Source organism: Callospermophilus lateralis, chromosome 10 (genome assembly GCF_048772815.1).
Source record: "Callospermophilus lateralis isolate mCalLat2 chromosome 10, mCalLat2.hap1, whole genome shotgun sequence".
Lineage (NCBI taxonomy): Eukaryota > Metazoa > Chordata > Mammalia > Rodentia > Sciuridae > Callospermophilus > Callospermophilus lateralis.
The window spans coordinates 69532086-69546188 of record NC_135314.1 but is presented as its reverse complement, the minus strand read 5'-3'; the positions used below and the strand labels follow the sequence as shown (position 1 = coordinate 69546188).

General features: G+C 36.1%; 1 protein-coding gene across 7 annotated transcripts in view; it reads left to right on the top strand.

The window, feature by feature from the left end:
- The window catches only part of Bbx (BBX high mobility group box domain containing), a 266094-nt gene that overhangs the window by 208629 nt on the left and 43362 nt on the right, over positions 1-14103 (top strand). For all 7 annotated transcript variants that reach the window (XM_076867650.2, XM_076867649.2, XM_076867648.2 and 4 more), the window contains 2 exons: positions 698-772; positions 8406-8486. In XM_076867650.2, the coding sequence (XP_076723765.1) occupies positions 698-772; positions 8406-8486 (156 nt within the window). The remainder of the gene's footprint in view (positions 1-697; positions 773-8405; positions 8487-14103) is intronic.

Genomic DNA, 14103 nt, shown 5'->3' with positions numbered 1-14103 from the left:
AATGCAGGTGTTCTGAAAAAAAGAAAATGCTTTTCATATTTAGTGAGCAACTTCTAAGTTGTGATGCGGTGCCAGGCTGTGTATTTTATGGCCTATCTACTTTATGGCTTACATTTTTCTCACCATAATCAGTAGTCATTAAAAAAGAAAGTATCACCATCATTAATTTACAGTTGGGAAAACAAGTTTAGCTGAACTGCCTTGGGTCATGTAGCTGGTGAGTAACAGCTAAGATTCAGTCCCAGATACCCTGACCCACATCCATGTGTTCCAACAGGTTTACAGCTGCTTCTCTGCAGAAAGCAGTTTGCAGGGAATAATGTAGGGGTGAGAGAAAGTGACTGGCTTTCCTTGCAGTCTCCAGCTTTTAATAACATATTCTTTGAAAATCATAGAAATATAAAAATTCATTTTAGTAGGTCTCCTTAACTCTGCTGTTTGATGCATACCTGATACCTTTACAAGGGACATGGCAACTAAGCCAAACTCTTTTGTCATTTGGTTCTTTCCAACCATTTGTTTTTAGAAACATGGCCTTTGTCTTCTTATCATTTATACTGTTCTTCTAAAAGGGATTGAAAGTGATGATTCATGTCTTAATCTTTATAAGTGTCTGCAGTGGAAATATATGACAAAATCTAACAGTCTGATATAGGAAAATGTCCTTGTACATTAAAAACAACTTGTTTCCTTTCAGATATCTTCAAGTACATCCCACCCTGATGCTCCTACAAAACAGTGTCAAGCATCAGCCTTGTTTCAGTTTGCAGAGGTAAAGCTTTCTTTTTTTTTTTTTTTAAATGTTTATTGCCCTCAGAAAACATATTAATCTCAGAAACTATTGAAATGGAATTTTAATAATGTACAGTCAACTTTAAGCATGGCTGTTGCCATTATTAATGTAATACACAGAATATTTATGGCTCTTTGCTGCCTTTGGTATAATCATAGTTGAGTCAGTTCCATATTTTATACCCATTTTATAAACATTCATTAAGCTCATTCAGAATAGGCACTTACCAGTAATCCATTTATTTTATTTTACCTTGTTTTTAATTTATTTTAAAAGCTTAGAAAAACTGCTGTCAACATGAAGGCCAGAAGATTCCGATTTGTTAAATGTTTCCAGTAGTGAAATTAGGTGCTATAATTCATGAATAACGTTCTCAAAGCAGATGCAGTGGTGAATATGACCTGTTAAATCATCAGTACTTAGCTTTTGGTGTGATGTAGCTGCAGCCAGTGTTTTTATTAGTGTTTAATCCCTGACTTTGATCAGGTTAGCTCTTGCAGGATCTCAGATTTCTTCAGTTTGTCAGCCAGACAGAGCACATGCTAGAGAGTACTTTCTTGTTGATATTCTGAGGAAGCAGATCTGATATGCTTGATTTTGCCACAGAACCTTGGCCTCAACCATATGCTCGATCCTGTTGAGCACTGTGTGACAAATAATAAATCTCATACGGTTTATGAAAATAAGATGCTGCCTGCTTTAGGTCTTTCTCCTTTTGCCTTTTTATTCCAACAAAAAAATGCGTATCAGAAAGTAAGCAATTTTTAATAGGATTGAGAGAATGAGAAGCAGCTCTGTTCTATTTAATATTGATGTATTGAATTACTGTGATTCATTTGAATAAAGAGGACTACATAAATGAAATGTAAAATAATATCCTTTTGGCAGGAGAAAATCTAGCATCTTCCTTTGAAAAAAAGAGAAAAAAATTAAGCTTTCATCTACCCTCTTCCCCGCCAAAATGCTACTTCCTCTTGGGATGCTTGTGTTAACCACTGTGACTTTGTGTCAGCAGTAGGCTGCTTATGTGTTAGGCTTCTTTGCCACAGTATTCACTTTAGTTGCTGAGGGCTATTGTTTACAACTGGTGACAAAAATACATAATGTTATCATTTCATAAAGAACAATTTGCTTGATGAATCTGAATAAATTAGGATTTTATTATAATTTTCTATTCTGATAAATAGGCTGTTGTTTTCTGTGTATGGGAAAATGGTTTTGTTTAATAGCACATCTTTTTCTCTGGTTGTCAACACCCATTAGTCTGTTCCTAATAAGTTTTTAAAGAGTTAAAAAAGAATTTTGGCATGTTGACTAAGGTTATTTTTAATATTGATAACTGAGCTATTCCCATCCAACTTTTCAGAAACATTTTCTTGAAAACAGAATTTGCCATGTATTCTGTTTGATTAAATTCTCCATTCTGCAGCAAGAATATTAGAAAGGTATAATGGCTCAACTTTGACACACCTGATATTTGCATATGCATTAACTACCAAGAGTATTCAACTTAATGTAAAATGTCAATGTGAGATATCTGAGCTGGTCTTGGTTGGTGTCCACAGCATGATTAGATGTTATTTAAAATATATTCCATCATCAGATTCATTAGGATCCCCTGAAGCCCTGCGGCAGTTCCAAGGGCCTACTTTGATATTATACAGGCACTATCCTGTGATTCTGCAGAAAGAGATCCTGTACCTCTCTTGAAGTAATTCGTCTTTGCTGCTTAGCACACTCTTCAGAAGACTAGAGGATTTGTTCCTTGTCTCTTAATTTTATTAAGTTTATTTTCTAAGAAAGAAAAGAACTTATTTGACATCTGAGAGTTGTCCCACTGCTCAAGAGCACTTGCCTCTGAGGACTTTTGGTTTTTGACAAGAAGAGTATGTAGGATTTGAAGAAGCTTAATAATATTGTTTATTTGAAAACTTATTAGGAGCTGTTTCAATTATTTGTAACATAGGAAGGCATGCATGATGGAAAACCCGAAATAATATGGATAATGTAAAGAAGTGTTTTCTATTATGTTCTAGAATTCAATGCAATTCCCTATTCTCAGCTCTAAGTTTATTACCTTTCCTAGTTATATTTTGCATAGGTTGATGATATAAGCCCTTTAAATTTCTAAGCAAATTAAATAAGTTATGGCATCTTTTGTTAGTTTTAAATGTTATATGTGTCATGTAAGAGAAGTTCATGATACTGTAAGGATATATAATATGTCTGGTCATTTTCCTCTTATGACAAAGAGAAGCCTAAGTTTCAATCTTGATCTGACCTTCTGTCAGCCCAATACTGGGCTTGTTTATTTAAAGTTAAAAAGAACTAACTAGCTGGGCGTGGTGGCACACACCTGTATTCCCAGGGGCTTGGGAGGCTGAGACAGGAGGATCTCAGTTCAAAGCCAACCTCAGCAATGGAGAGGCACTCAGTGAGACCCTGTCTCTAAATAAAATACAAAATAGGACTGGGAGTGTGGCTCAGTGCTCAAGTGCTCAAGTTCAATCCCCACTACCCTCCTCCCCCCCAAAAAGCTAGGTAAACTAATAAAATTATCTACTAAAATCTGCCATGAGCATGTATATTGCAGTAGAAACAAAATGGGCTATAATTACTATGATGATATACCTAAAGCTCTTATATCTCATGATACACCATCACCTTTGACAAACGGAAAAATCTCATGAAATTCTTGTTCTAATTATTTTGTAACAAAACTTTACAAACTTTAAAGTATATCAGTGTCACCTAGAAGACTAGGTGAATTCACTCCCAGAATTTTTAATTTATCAGTGGAAGTGTGGGCCTGAGAGTATGCCATCAGGTTTTCTTTTAGGAAACCACAATTTAAGACACTTATCTCTAGTTATCTTTTTTTAATCCCCAAATTACTAAATTATGATTGTTTTGGCACTCTACTATATCTGTATGGCCTCATTGGGGAAGGGATGGAAAAGATGAAGGGATGGGTATGTAATTGAAAATTGTCCAGTGGACCACTTTATACCCCCATCCCTTTTCAGAGGGATTTGGTAGATTATTACTTAGTTAGAAATGAATGTTCATATAACTTAGGAATCAATTAGGTCTTTTTAAAAAAAATTTTTTTAATGTGGTACTGAGGATTGGACCCAAGACCTCACATGTGCAAGGCCAGCACTCTACTGCTGAGCCACAACCCCAGCTCCCTCAGTTAGATGTTTTAATGTACTTATTTTTTAATGTTATTTTAAAATCAGGCATCCAAAATCCTTTGAAACCATTCCTGCTAATTTCATATACAAACTCTTGGAGAGATTTTTCTATACAATCTCTTAGAAATGGGTCATTTATTGTGTAATATATTTTTGTCCAAGAAACCTACTTTGTAAAAATCAATAAGCCCTGGGCTTTTCTTTGGGTTGAAATAGTGTGTGTGTGTGTGTGTGTGTGTGTGTGTGTGTGTGTGTGTGTTTTATTTCAAAAAAGAAGGATTTTTTTTTCCTTAACCATAGTTTTAAAGCCTATCGAAGTTATTAACCTATATGGAACCAGGAAACTCAATAAAGCACATTTTGTTTATATATTTCTTATGAATGTTTACATTAAAGGGAAGAAAATAATATATCTACTTTATTGGATCTAGAAAGAAATAACAGAATGCAGAGACTTGCATCCCATCCCATTTCTGCCCGTCTCTCATTCCATATTGACATTCGTATTTCATCCAGATTCATCTCAGCTCATCCAATTTGCTATTACTCCGTGTTTCCAGGCTCTGATTCATTAAGTTGGTCAGAATGAGTTCCCTGTCTGCATCTTTTGTTGTTTACAGGTAGAATGACACATCAGTCACTTTTTAGATCTGGTTTACTGAAGACTGATGACCAAACACAATGCCAGAGAGGGACCTGTTGTTTTCCATTATTTATCAGGCCTAAAAGCCATGACCAATTCTCATTCTCTTCTCTGTGGTAGAGTAGATCTTTGCATTGAAAAATTACATATTTACTTTAAAGAACCAGAGAGCTAATTTAGATGGTTTAGCGCTAATTTAGATCTGGACATTAAAACTTTCCTTAGAAGATACTGTCGATAAAAGTACAAGCATAATCTCAAAAAATTTAAGGTTTTGTCACAATTGGATATAAACATTAAGTCCAAATTTAAAACATTTCCATGAATTCCAAATATGTTATGGAATAGTACACTTCATAAAAAACATCATACACTTACACTGCAACTAATTAGTGGACATATTATGTATTTTATTGGAACTGTTAATACTCCTTTAAAGGTAAGGAAGACCAGTTGTCCTCATATTGTACATTTGTTCTTTGATTTTTTAATTCATTCAACAATTATTAGTCATTTTTCTCCAAGGCTACAATGTTTATGATACCCCTTGTGCTTGCAAAAAATTCCACCATTACCTACTTTTATTCTGATCATTACCACCTGTTTCCTTGGTGCATTTGTCTACCTTAGACAAACATAAAATTAGTAATTTAATGTCTAGAGTGGTAATTTTTCTTAGCTCTTTGCCTTACCTCATGTACTTTTTCACCCACCATTTTGCCAACCTTTATGGATGAGTACTGTTTATCTGACTATCACATAATAGTCAAAATAGAGACTAAAATGGAGTTAATAGACTGGCAAGCACCATCCAATTTGAGGAAAGTAAAAAGCATGGCCATGAACATAACTATGCAGTATTACCCTCTAGTGATGCCATCTATCATCAAACGTGAACTTCCTCCATTGCTGGACATTCATTGAAAAACTAACATTAACTATGTTGTTCTTACCTGAAAGGATAATGTCTCTTAAGTAGGAGATTATTAGTGGAGGTGAAGAGTGGCAATACAAGAAATCAGCACTGTGCAAGCAGTGGCTAAGATCAAAACTACTAGTGTAGATGAGAGTCCTGAGAGGACATGTGTGACATAAAAAGAGAGCTCTGATACAAAGCCCTAAGGGGAAAACAACCTTTAAAGAACACTGTAGAAAGAAGAGCTAGCAAAGGAGAGTGACCTGAGAAGTAGGACCCTACTGTAGTAATAGAATCCAAGGTGCTGCAGAGAAATTCAGGTAAGGATTCAGCCATCAGAATTAACATCTGTCCAGTTTTCCACTAACCTACCACCCCAATTAAGAAGTTAAAAGACATTTTTAGGAAACACATCTTTGATACCACTGAGTCCTTCCACAAAAATTTTATTGTTAGGAGATTCTGGAAGTGTTGGACCTCCCCCACATGCCATTTTGGAAATCAGGTTTCTAGCAACCTTAAGCATAAAATCTCACCCCAGCCCTATACCTATAAATAGGTAAAAATCCTCCCAGAGGCAATGAGAAAAGCTGTTCTCATTAACATAGGGAGCTCCTTTTGGAAGGCAAAGATCCATTTCAGTCCTCCACTCAAGTCAAGAAGCTGTGCCTTAATGGAAGGAGACCAGATAATGCATCTGTGTAGTCTAGTTCTTCACAGAGCGGTGCTCTGCATTAGGCACAAGATATGTGGTAGTAAACAAACACAGCCCTGGAGCAGAGACCTATGCAATAAAAGTGACAGCAGAGGGAGCCAGTGGAAGAACTAGAAAAACAGCTTGGGCTGTGTAGTGCCGCTCTGTCCTGTCCTTCAGCAATTCTTAATTGTGCAGCAAGTATACTATTCTACAAATGACTAAATCGAATATAAGTAGTATCCTCAGGCTTTACAGTTTTTTAACTCTGCTCGATTTCAGTTCGTAACCAACTTTTGGAATTGTACTAAAAGGGTTTATGTTTACCAGTGTTCATAATAACTCATGAGTACTAATAATTGTATCTCATATTGAGAGCATAATTATGACCTCAGCACTGCTGCTCACTAACATGAAATCTTATTGTCTAATGTAATACAGGGCAGGTGTTGTTTACATATTGAAGGTAAAGTAAATGAGGCTTAAAAGTTTTCATTATTTGAATTAAATCCACAAAGCAGAAGGTAACGAAGGCTGTCTCCCTTCAGTTCTATAACCTTAATTCAAAGAAAGCAGAAAGTAACAAAGGCCATCTCCCTTTAGTTCTACAAACTTAATTCAAAGAACTGTCGTTTATGTTCACTACCTCATTCCTAAAGTCACTAAGAGTTCTCTCAGTCTAATGATAAGTAATTGAATGTAGCTTATATTAAAAAACTAGAAGTGACATTTATTTGTAAAAATTTGGCTAGAGGAAAATATTCCAAACCTCAGAAAGATTGAAACCCCATAAGTCATCTTCTAAAGGAAAGCAAATGATCAGAGTAAATATGGGAGGCCTCTGTTAAAACCAATTGCACCTGGTGGAAGAAAGTGTCCTCATGACTTTCTTAAACTTTACCTTTTATGATGGGCTTTATAGATGTTTAAATATATCTTCTACAAAGGCTCTACTCAGCAGGATTTCTTGGGGAGAAATTGCTCTAGCAGTGAGCACTTAGTCCTTGTAGGACTTCTAGAATCTCCTGTGAGTCCTGGGTGTCACCTGTAAGGTTATTCATCAGGCAGGGTTATCTCCTGAACAATTGAGAAACAGCTTTGTCTGAACTGGGAAAGAATTCAGAATCACAAAGAACCTGAAAGTGTAGACCATAGCTAACCATGATAGAACTTCTCCAGGAGAAGAATGTGTATATCTTTCTCAGCTCTTACTGAGACTAGAAATTGAAAATGAAGTTTTCATATGAAAATAAGGCAGTGCTATTCATTTTTTTTATCTGTGCCCAGACACCATTTAACCAAATTGCCAGAAAAATATGCAGTCAATGTAATGTTATGTATATCATTGTACCACAACATAGCATAGGTCTGTACAACTATACAACTTGGATTCCTGTCCTTGATTATCAGTCTTTGAGTGTACTTGCAACATAGCCAGGGTCAGTGTTTATAAAAAAAAACTTTTAGCTTCCTCAGCTCCTGTCATATTGCCTACCATATTTATTGCCTAGCATGTATTCTCAAAAAAATCTGTTGATTCACTTGATGCTGTCTTTCCACAAAGATCCCAAATATTTTCTTAAAAATTAGCCAATTGCTTGAAATGCAAAATAACTCTAAATCTCTTTTATTTTTGGCCTATTGATGAATTTGTGAACTCATATTTGGAAATGGAAATGCATATCTTTTTTAAGGTTCTAGAGTTAAAACCTGGAATGTGCAAGATAATACTCTTGTCATTAAATGGGCACTATAGAGACACCTGTTTTTGTTTGTTTGTTTTTATTATTTTTTTAATTGTTGATGGACCTTTATTTTATTTATTTATATGTGGTGCTGAGAATCGAACCCAGTGCCTCACACACGCTAGGCAGGCGCTGTACCACTGAACTATAACCTCAGCCCCATTTATTTTTATTTTGGAGCTGCCAAAATAGTTTCTCGCCCCCCCCCCACCAATTTGTTCTAATTAGTTATATATATGACAGTAGTAAAATAGTTCTTAAAATGATCATCCCGAATATGATGTGTTCAAAGTTATTTGGTACTTGGGAGCAATAATATTCCCATAAACGAAGGAAATTTCTTATATGTGTATAGATGGAAGGCAAAGATTCTGGTATCATAATTAATGTTCTTTATGTCAATTGTTTTTGATATAGATCTCTTCAAACACTTCACAGTTGGGTGGTGCTGAGCCTGTAAAACGCTGTGGGAAGTCTGCACTCTTTCAACTGGCAGAGGCAAGTTATTGTGAATATATTGAGATAAGATCTGCAGAGGTGGAAATCACAAAATAATTATAACTGTTCCATAAACTGTACATCTCACCTTTGACCATAAAATGTGTTATATCTAATTTTCAACAATGAGAGTTAACCTTTAATTTATGAAAAAGGAATTTCAGTACTAGAAGTCATGAAGCTTAAGAAAGGTTATGCAGAGATATCACAAAATCTATTTTCAAAGGTAATATTTTAAAATAAGGGTTTTTTTTTGTCTCTTTAGTTAAGTAAGTCCAGTGGAGCACAGAATAGCCCATGTGTTACGGTTTGGATGTGAGATGTCCTGCAAAAGCTCCTGAGTTAATGCAGGAATGCTCAGAGGTGAAATTATTAGATTATAAGAGGGATGGGCCTTGTTAGTGGAATGGGCTTACTGGGTCGTAATTATAAACAGGTGGGGTATGATTGGAACAGGTGGGTCACGGGGGTTGTGTCTTAGAAGGGTTCATCTTCCTTGTCCTTTACCTGCTTCCTTCTCTCTAATTTTTGGCTACCACGAGGAGCTCTGCTTCTCCACCATGCCCTTCCACTGTGTTGTTCTGCCTCACCTTGGGTGTAGAGCATTGGACTCGGCTGACCATGGACTAAACCCTAGAACTGAGCCAAAATAAACTTGTCCTCCCCCAAGTTGTTCTTGTCAAGTATTTTAGTCACTTTGAGAAAAAGCTGACTAACATACTAGATTACTACTTTTCTCTGTTCTCTTCAACCATCTTTAAATTTCTAGAAGGCATTACTTTTAAACCAGGTTGATGTTTTAATTTTTTTTTAAGTGAAGGATTCACTGGCATAGTCTAACATTATATTTTTATAACATCTAACACTTGTACTTTTTGATGTGACATAGATATAAAATGCTCTCATTCCACTGAGAAAGTATAAAAAAAAAAATGTGTTTTTATAAAGCCTGCAAGAGACAGAGCCCTCCCTTAGTGGGTGATGGGTCAGGTAGGAAGGTGCCAGAAGCAGTTGTTGTTGGGCATGCACAGTGGCTTGCTCTGCCAGGTGTGACCACTCTGCCTCAAGGGAACGTGTGGAAGGAATGTTCTCAGCACCAGGACACTATAGACATAGTTTTCCCTGCAATGAATTACAAAGTACAGAGTGAATGAATGATAAAAAAGCTTTTCTACCAAACCCATTCTCTTATTTTTCTGGCTTTTTTTTCCAGTGAGTTTCCTCTGAGCTCTTTGGTGATACAGTTCTTTTATATAGTCTTTGTAATGTATTAAGCTTAATGAGATGGCATACAATTTCCTAAAATTTCTAAATTTTATGGTAGTTTGTATCATAAACATTGGGAAGTTTTAAATGTCTTTAAATCAAGTTTTTAAAGTCTAGCCAGATTCATATTAGAAATATAAAAATACAAAGGCCTGAAATAGTAGTGTATATAAACAGTGGAACAAACCAACCCATTGTTGTCTGACACTGAGCTGATGTGCTGCTTGTGTAAGACAAATTCAGATTCAAATGGAGGGCTTCGAATGGCTGGAAAACTCAGAGAAAAACTTAGGGAGACAGCAGGGAATTGTTCTAAAAAGAACTGCATGAGTCACTGTAAACTCCTACCTCACACACAACTGAAACAGTGAAGATCCAACAAAGAGGGATCCTTTGGAGTTGGACTTGTAAACAAATCTTAGTAAACAAAGAGACAGAGGTCATGAATTTTCTAAACTGCAAAATTTGTTAGGACTAGACATTTGAAGGAAGTAACTATTTTCCTTGAATGATAATGTGTGTATGGGTCCTCTGATTTTTCTGATTATATAATTTGTCTATGTGTGTACATGCACATATATATAAACATAAAATGTTTACTTAGAAAAACTTCTTTCAACATGCAATATTTATTTTTATAAACCTTTTGTTGTTGTTGTTAGAAATGTGTGATCCTTTGGGATACTTAGCTGTGAGCAGTGCTAAATGAATTTGTCTTCTCATTTTCTTCCAGTCATAAAAAAAAAAGATTCCTTATTAAATCAGAGCTCATTAAAAAGAACATTCTTCTAATTTGTAGGGATGCGTCCCAAATATGGAGCAGATGCTATGGTTTAACAGATGTTTGAATGCTGGAATCATATTTTAAAGGGGTAAAATGACGGAAATAAGCCTATTCCAATTATAGCAAATCAGCTTATACTCAGACTTAGGTTTTTTAATATTTGAGTAAAAATATATGCTTTTGATGAAACAGGGTTGCTAAAAAATAATCTACCAAGAAACTCTTTTCACATTATTATTTGCACCACATGAATATGATGCCACAATACCAAGAGTACATTTTAGAATGACATCCTAAAGCCTTTCCACCTTCTGATTAAACATAGATATATGTACAATGGATTAATCAGCATTGTCAAATAATCACTAGTAGATAAATGTATCCTTAATTTTTATCCCATTTTTTTTTAGCAAAATAGAATATTTAATTATTCTGGTGCCTCTTAACAAAAAAAGTAAGTATAATAAGATATTGAAGAGGATTTTTCCTGTTGAGTAGACCTCATGCTATTACCTGGAATCTGAGGAGACAGCTTTAAATTTATATATTCCAAGGGGAAATTCATCAAGAAATGCCTTTCGATTTTGACTGGACCTGTCTCGTGGGGTTTATAATCCAGTTAGTATCCCTTACACTTTGAGAGGCCTCTCATCCCCACTACAACCCTTAAGTCATCCCTAGGTGAGGAGACATCATGGGTGTTGTGGTCATCTGGAACATACCTTGCTTTTCTCTTTCCTTGGGAGGAAAGGATAGAAGTAACTTCTGTTCTTTACCCCTGCCCCATCAAGGGACCTGTCTGGGATCCAGGAGAAACCACTATTAAAGATTGAGGGAGGAACATTCAAGAAGTATCTTCTCGTTCTTTACAAAAAGCAAGAAATGTTTTAGACATAAATTTGCTATGGCATCCGCCAGCAAAAAGAGACCAAAGGAAGTTGGCAGCAGTGAGAAACTTGGAATGGCCTGCTATATTCTTAGTTTTAGCATTGTAAAGATGTGTTTCCCAAGGGTCAAGTGAGTACATAGAAAATTGATTGGTTTGATCAGACAAGAGGCCACTGGAGGCCAATGGGGTGGAATTCATAGAGAACAGATCTGGAACAGTCTTTCACAAGAGGGAAAAATATAATGAAGATGCCTTTGCTGGGGGTACTCTGATGCACACCCTGTGGCAGGAGTGGCATTCAGCTGGTTTGTGTTGAGTTTAATGAGATGACGTACAGGTGTTTTTTCTACTACTGGTAAAAAGCTTGTGACTCAATCCCCTGAGTACCCTCGCCACAACTTGGCCAGCATCCCTAAACTCCCCTGATTCTTCCACCAACTATAGGACACAGGAAGGGATCTTCCAGCCCTTCAGCCACATTCCTTATGATAATTGGCATGTCGCCCTGTTAAATATTTTGTATATCACCCTTTCCTATGGCATCCCCCTGAGAAAGTCATGGACTCTTTTGTAGAGTTAGCAGGGACCAACAAAAGACGTAACCATGGGCAGTTAGTTTTATCTTGCTGTCTTCTATGACTAAACCAGAGGCTTCAGACCTTGTGAAAGGCCAGAAATCAGCTTAAAACTAAGCACTCACCCTTCCCCAACCACATTCTCGTGAGCAGATCTTCTAAAGCCAGAGTTGTTGTTAACTGTCTTCTCCTTGGCAAGCAGCAAAAAATGTTTTAGATGTGTATTTAGTGCTGTGATCTGTACCTACCTGGCAGGAAAAAGAAAATTGGATGAACTCAACAAAAGGCACAAAGAGACTTGGATAGGCCTGTGCTCTTGGTTCTGATGCTATAAGGACTCACCCCTCCCCATGTTCCCATGGCCCTGCAGCCAAGAGATGATGCCCTAGGGAAGGACCTGATTTAGGCACATGATTGGCATTTTGATGGGTAGACTTTTAATAGCTGAAAATTCTAGAATTTATTTTGTTTATTTTTAAGAGATTTCTGCTGAGGTCAACAAATTAGGAAAAATACAGTCCTTTTTGTTTGAACCCCCAGGAGGTTTGTGGTGTTCAGTTAATCAGTTAACTTGAATTGTGCAAATACTATAATATATTGGTTTCCATTTGTTTGGAGATGAATTAGAACAGATCATATAAAGAGCAGCAAAGCCTCCTCCCTAATGTGGTCTTTTTGTATTACAGTTGCTTTAGTTGGAAGACAGTCTGAAGAAATTCAGAGATAACTTTACCTATACATTTCAGTAAAGAAAATTATATACTTAAAGACCACCCTTGTCTAATTAATAAGTGGGATAGTTTATTCGAACAGACAATAACAGTCTGTTCCATGCCAATAATAGTATGGCTGCTGAAATTACCTGCAAATGTATGTAAACACATATTTTAGTACAGTAAGAGCCAAAATCTGTAAAGCATATAAGATTAGTGGTATAGGAGCACTTTATCTCCAGACATAGTATAGTGCTGGTGTTCAGAGTATGGAGTATAGAGTAGGGACTGAGTGTAAACCCGAAAAGACTGTTACTAGTTTTACTCATAATACTTCTGAATAATTTTAAATGTACTTTAGATTAAATTTTTGGTAGGATTTTTTTCAGCAAATGAATTTTATTTTCTAACCTAAAATGATAACAACTGACATTGAATATCTACTTGTGTTAGGCATTATTTTAAGAACTTTACATGTACTGATTCTCAGAACTATCCTCTGAGGTGGGTAATATTGTCATTCTTTTGACATATACCAAATGACAGAGAAGTTAGGTAACTTGCTTAAGGTCACATGGGCAGTGTTAAAGAGTCCAGATAGGAACCCAAACAGTCTGTCTCCATTGCCATGCTCTTACACACTGGGATGTTCTGTTGCCTTGTTTTGATGAATATTTAAAGAAGACTGTGCATATTGCTTCTTATAGGCATGTGAAGTCTCATGGAAGACAGCTTACTCCTACACATATGTGTGTAGCTGAAAAAGATGACAGATGTTCAAGACTGCTGTCAAAGAAATGGAGCTTATATTTCCTTTTTAGAAAAATGTCTGTACTTTTAAAGTTGCCAAGATATATCTTATACCCTTAAATAAATGCTTATTCGTGAGTGTGCTTTGGGAAGATGCTGAGTGTTATAGGAAAGTTTGGTATACAGCTCTACAGCTCCTGTCCTGGAGGAGCTTACTCTCTAGGTGCAGAGAGATAATATTTTTAAAGTTACAGAGTAAGAATGAATTATATTTTACACCGAATCATGTAGTGAAATGATGAAACTACTTAAGAGTGATACGTGATGTGTGAAACTAAAAAAAGGTAGAAATTAGTATTGGCAGAAATGTTCTAGGGACCAAGCACAAGGAAGAGAACATAAAAGAGCATTAAGGTGGTTCTTGATAAAGGAGTCATTTAGAAACAACCAGAAATTGAAAGTAGCAACCTTTGGGCCACCTCCATTTGGCAGATATACTTTATTTGGCACACATTTTGTTGACCTGTATTATATTTCACATTTCAATTAGTGACTAGTATTTTAAAATTATATTTCAAATAAATGCAGCTTTCTGGCTGCTTCTAAAAATTTAGAGGATTTGCAGACACTGGGTCAGCCT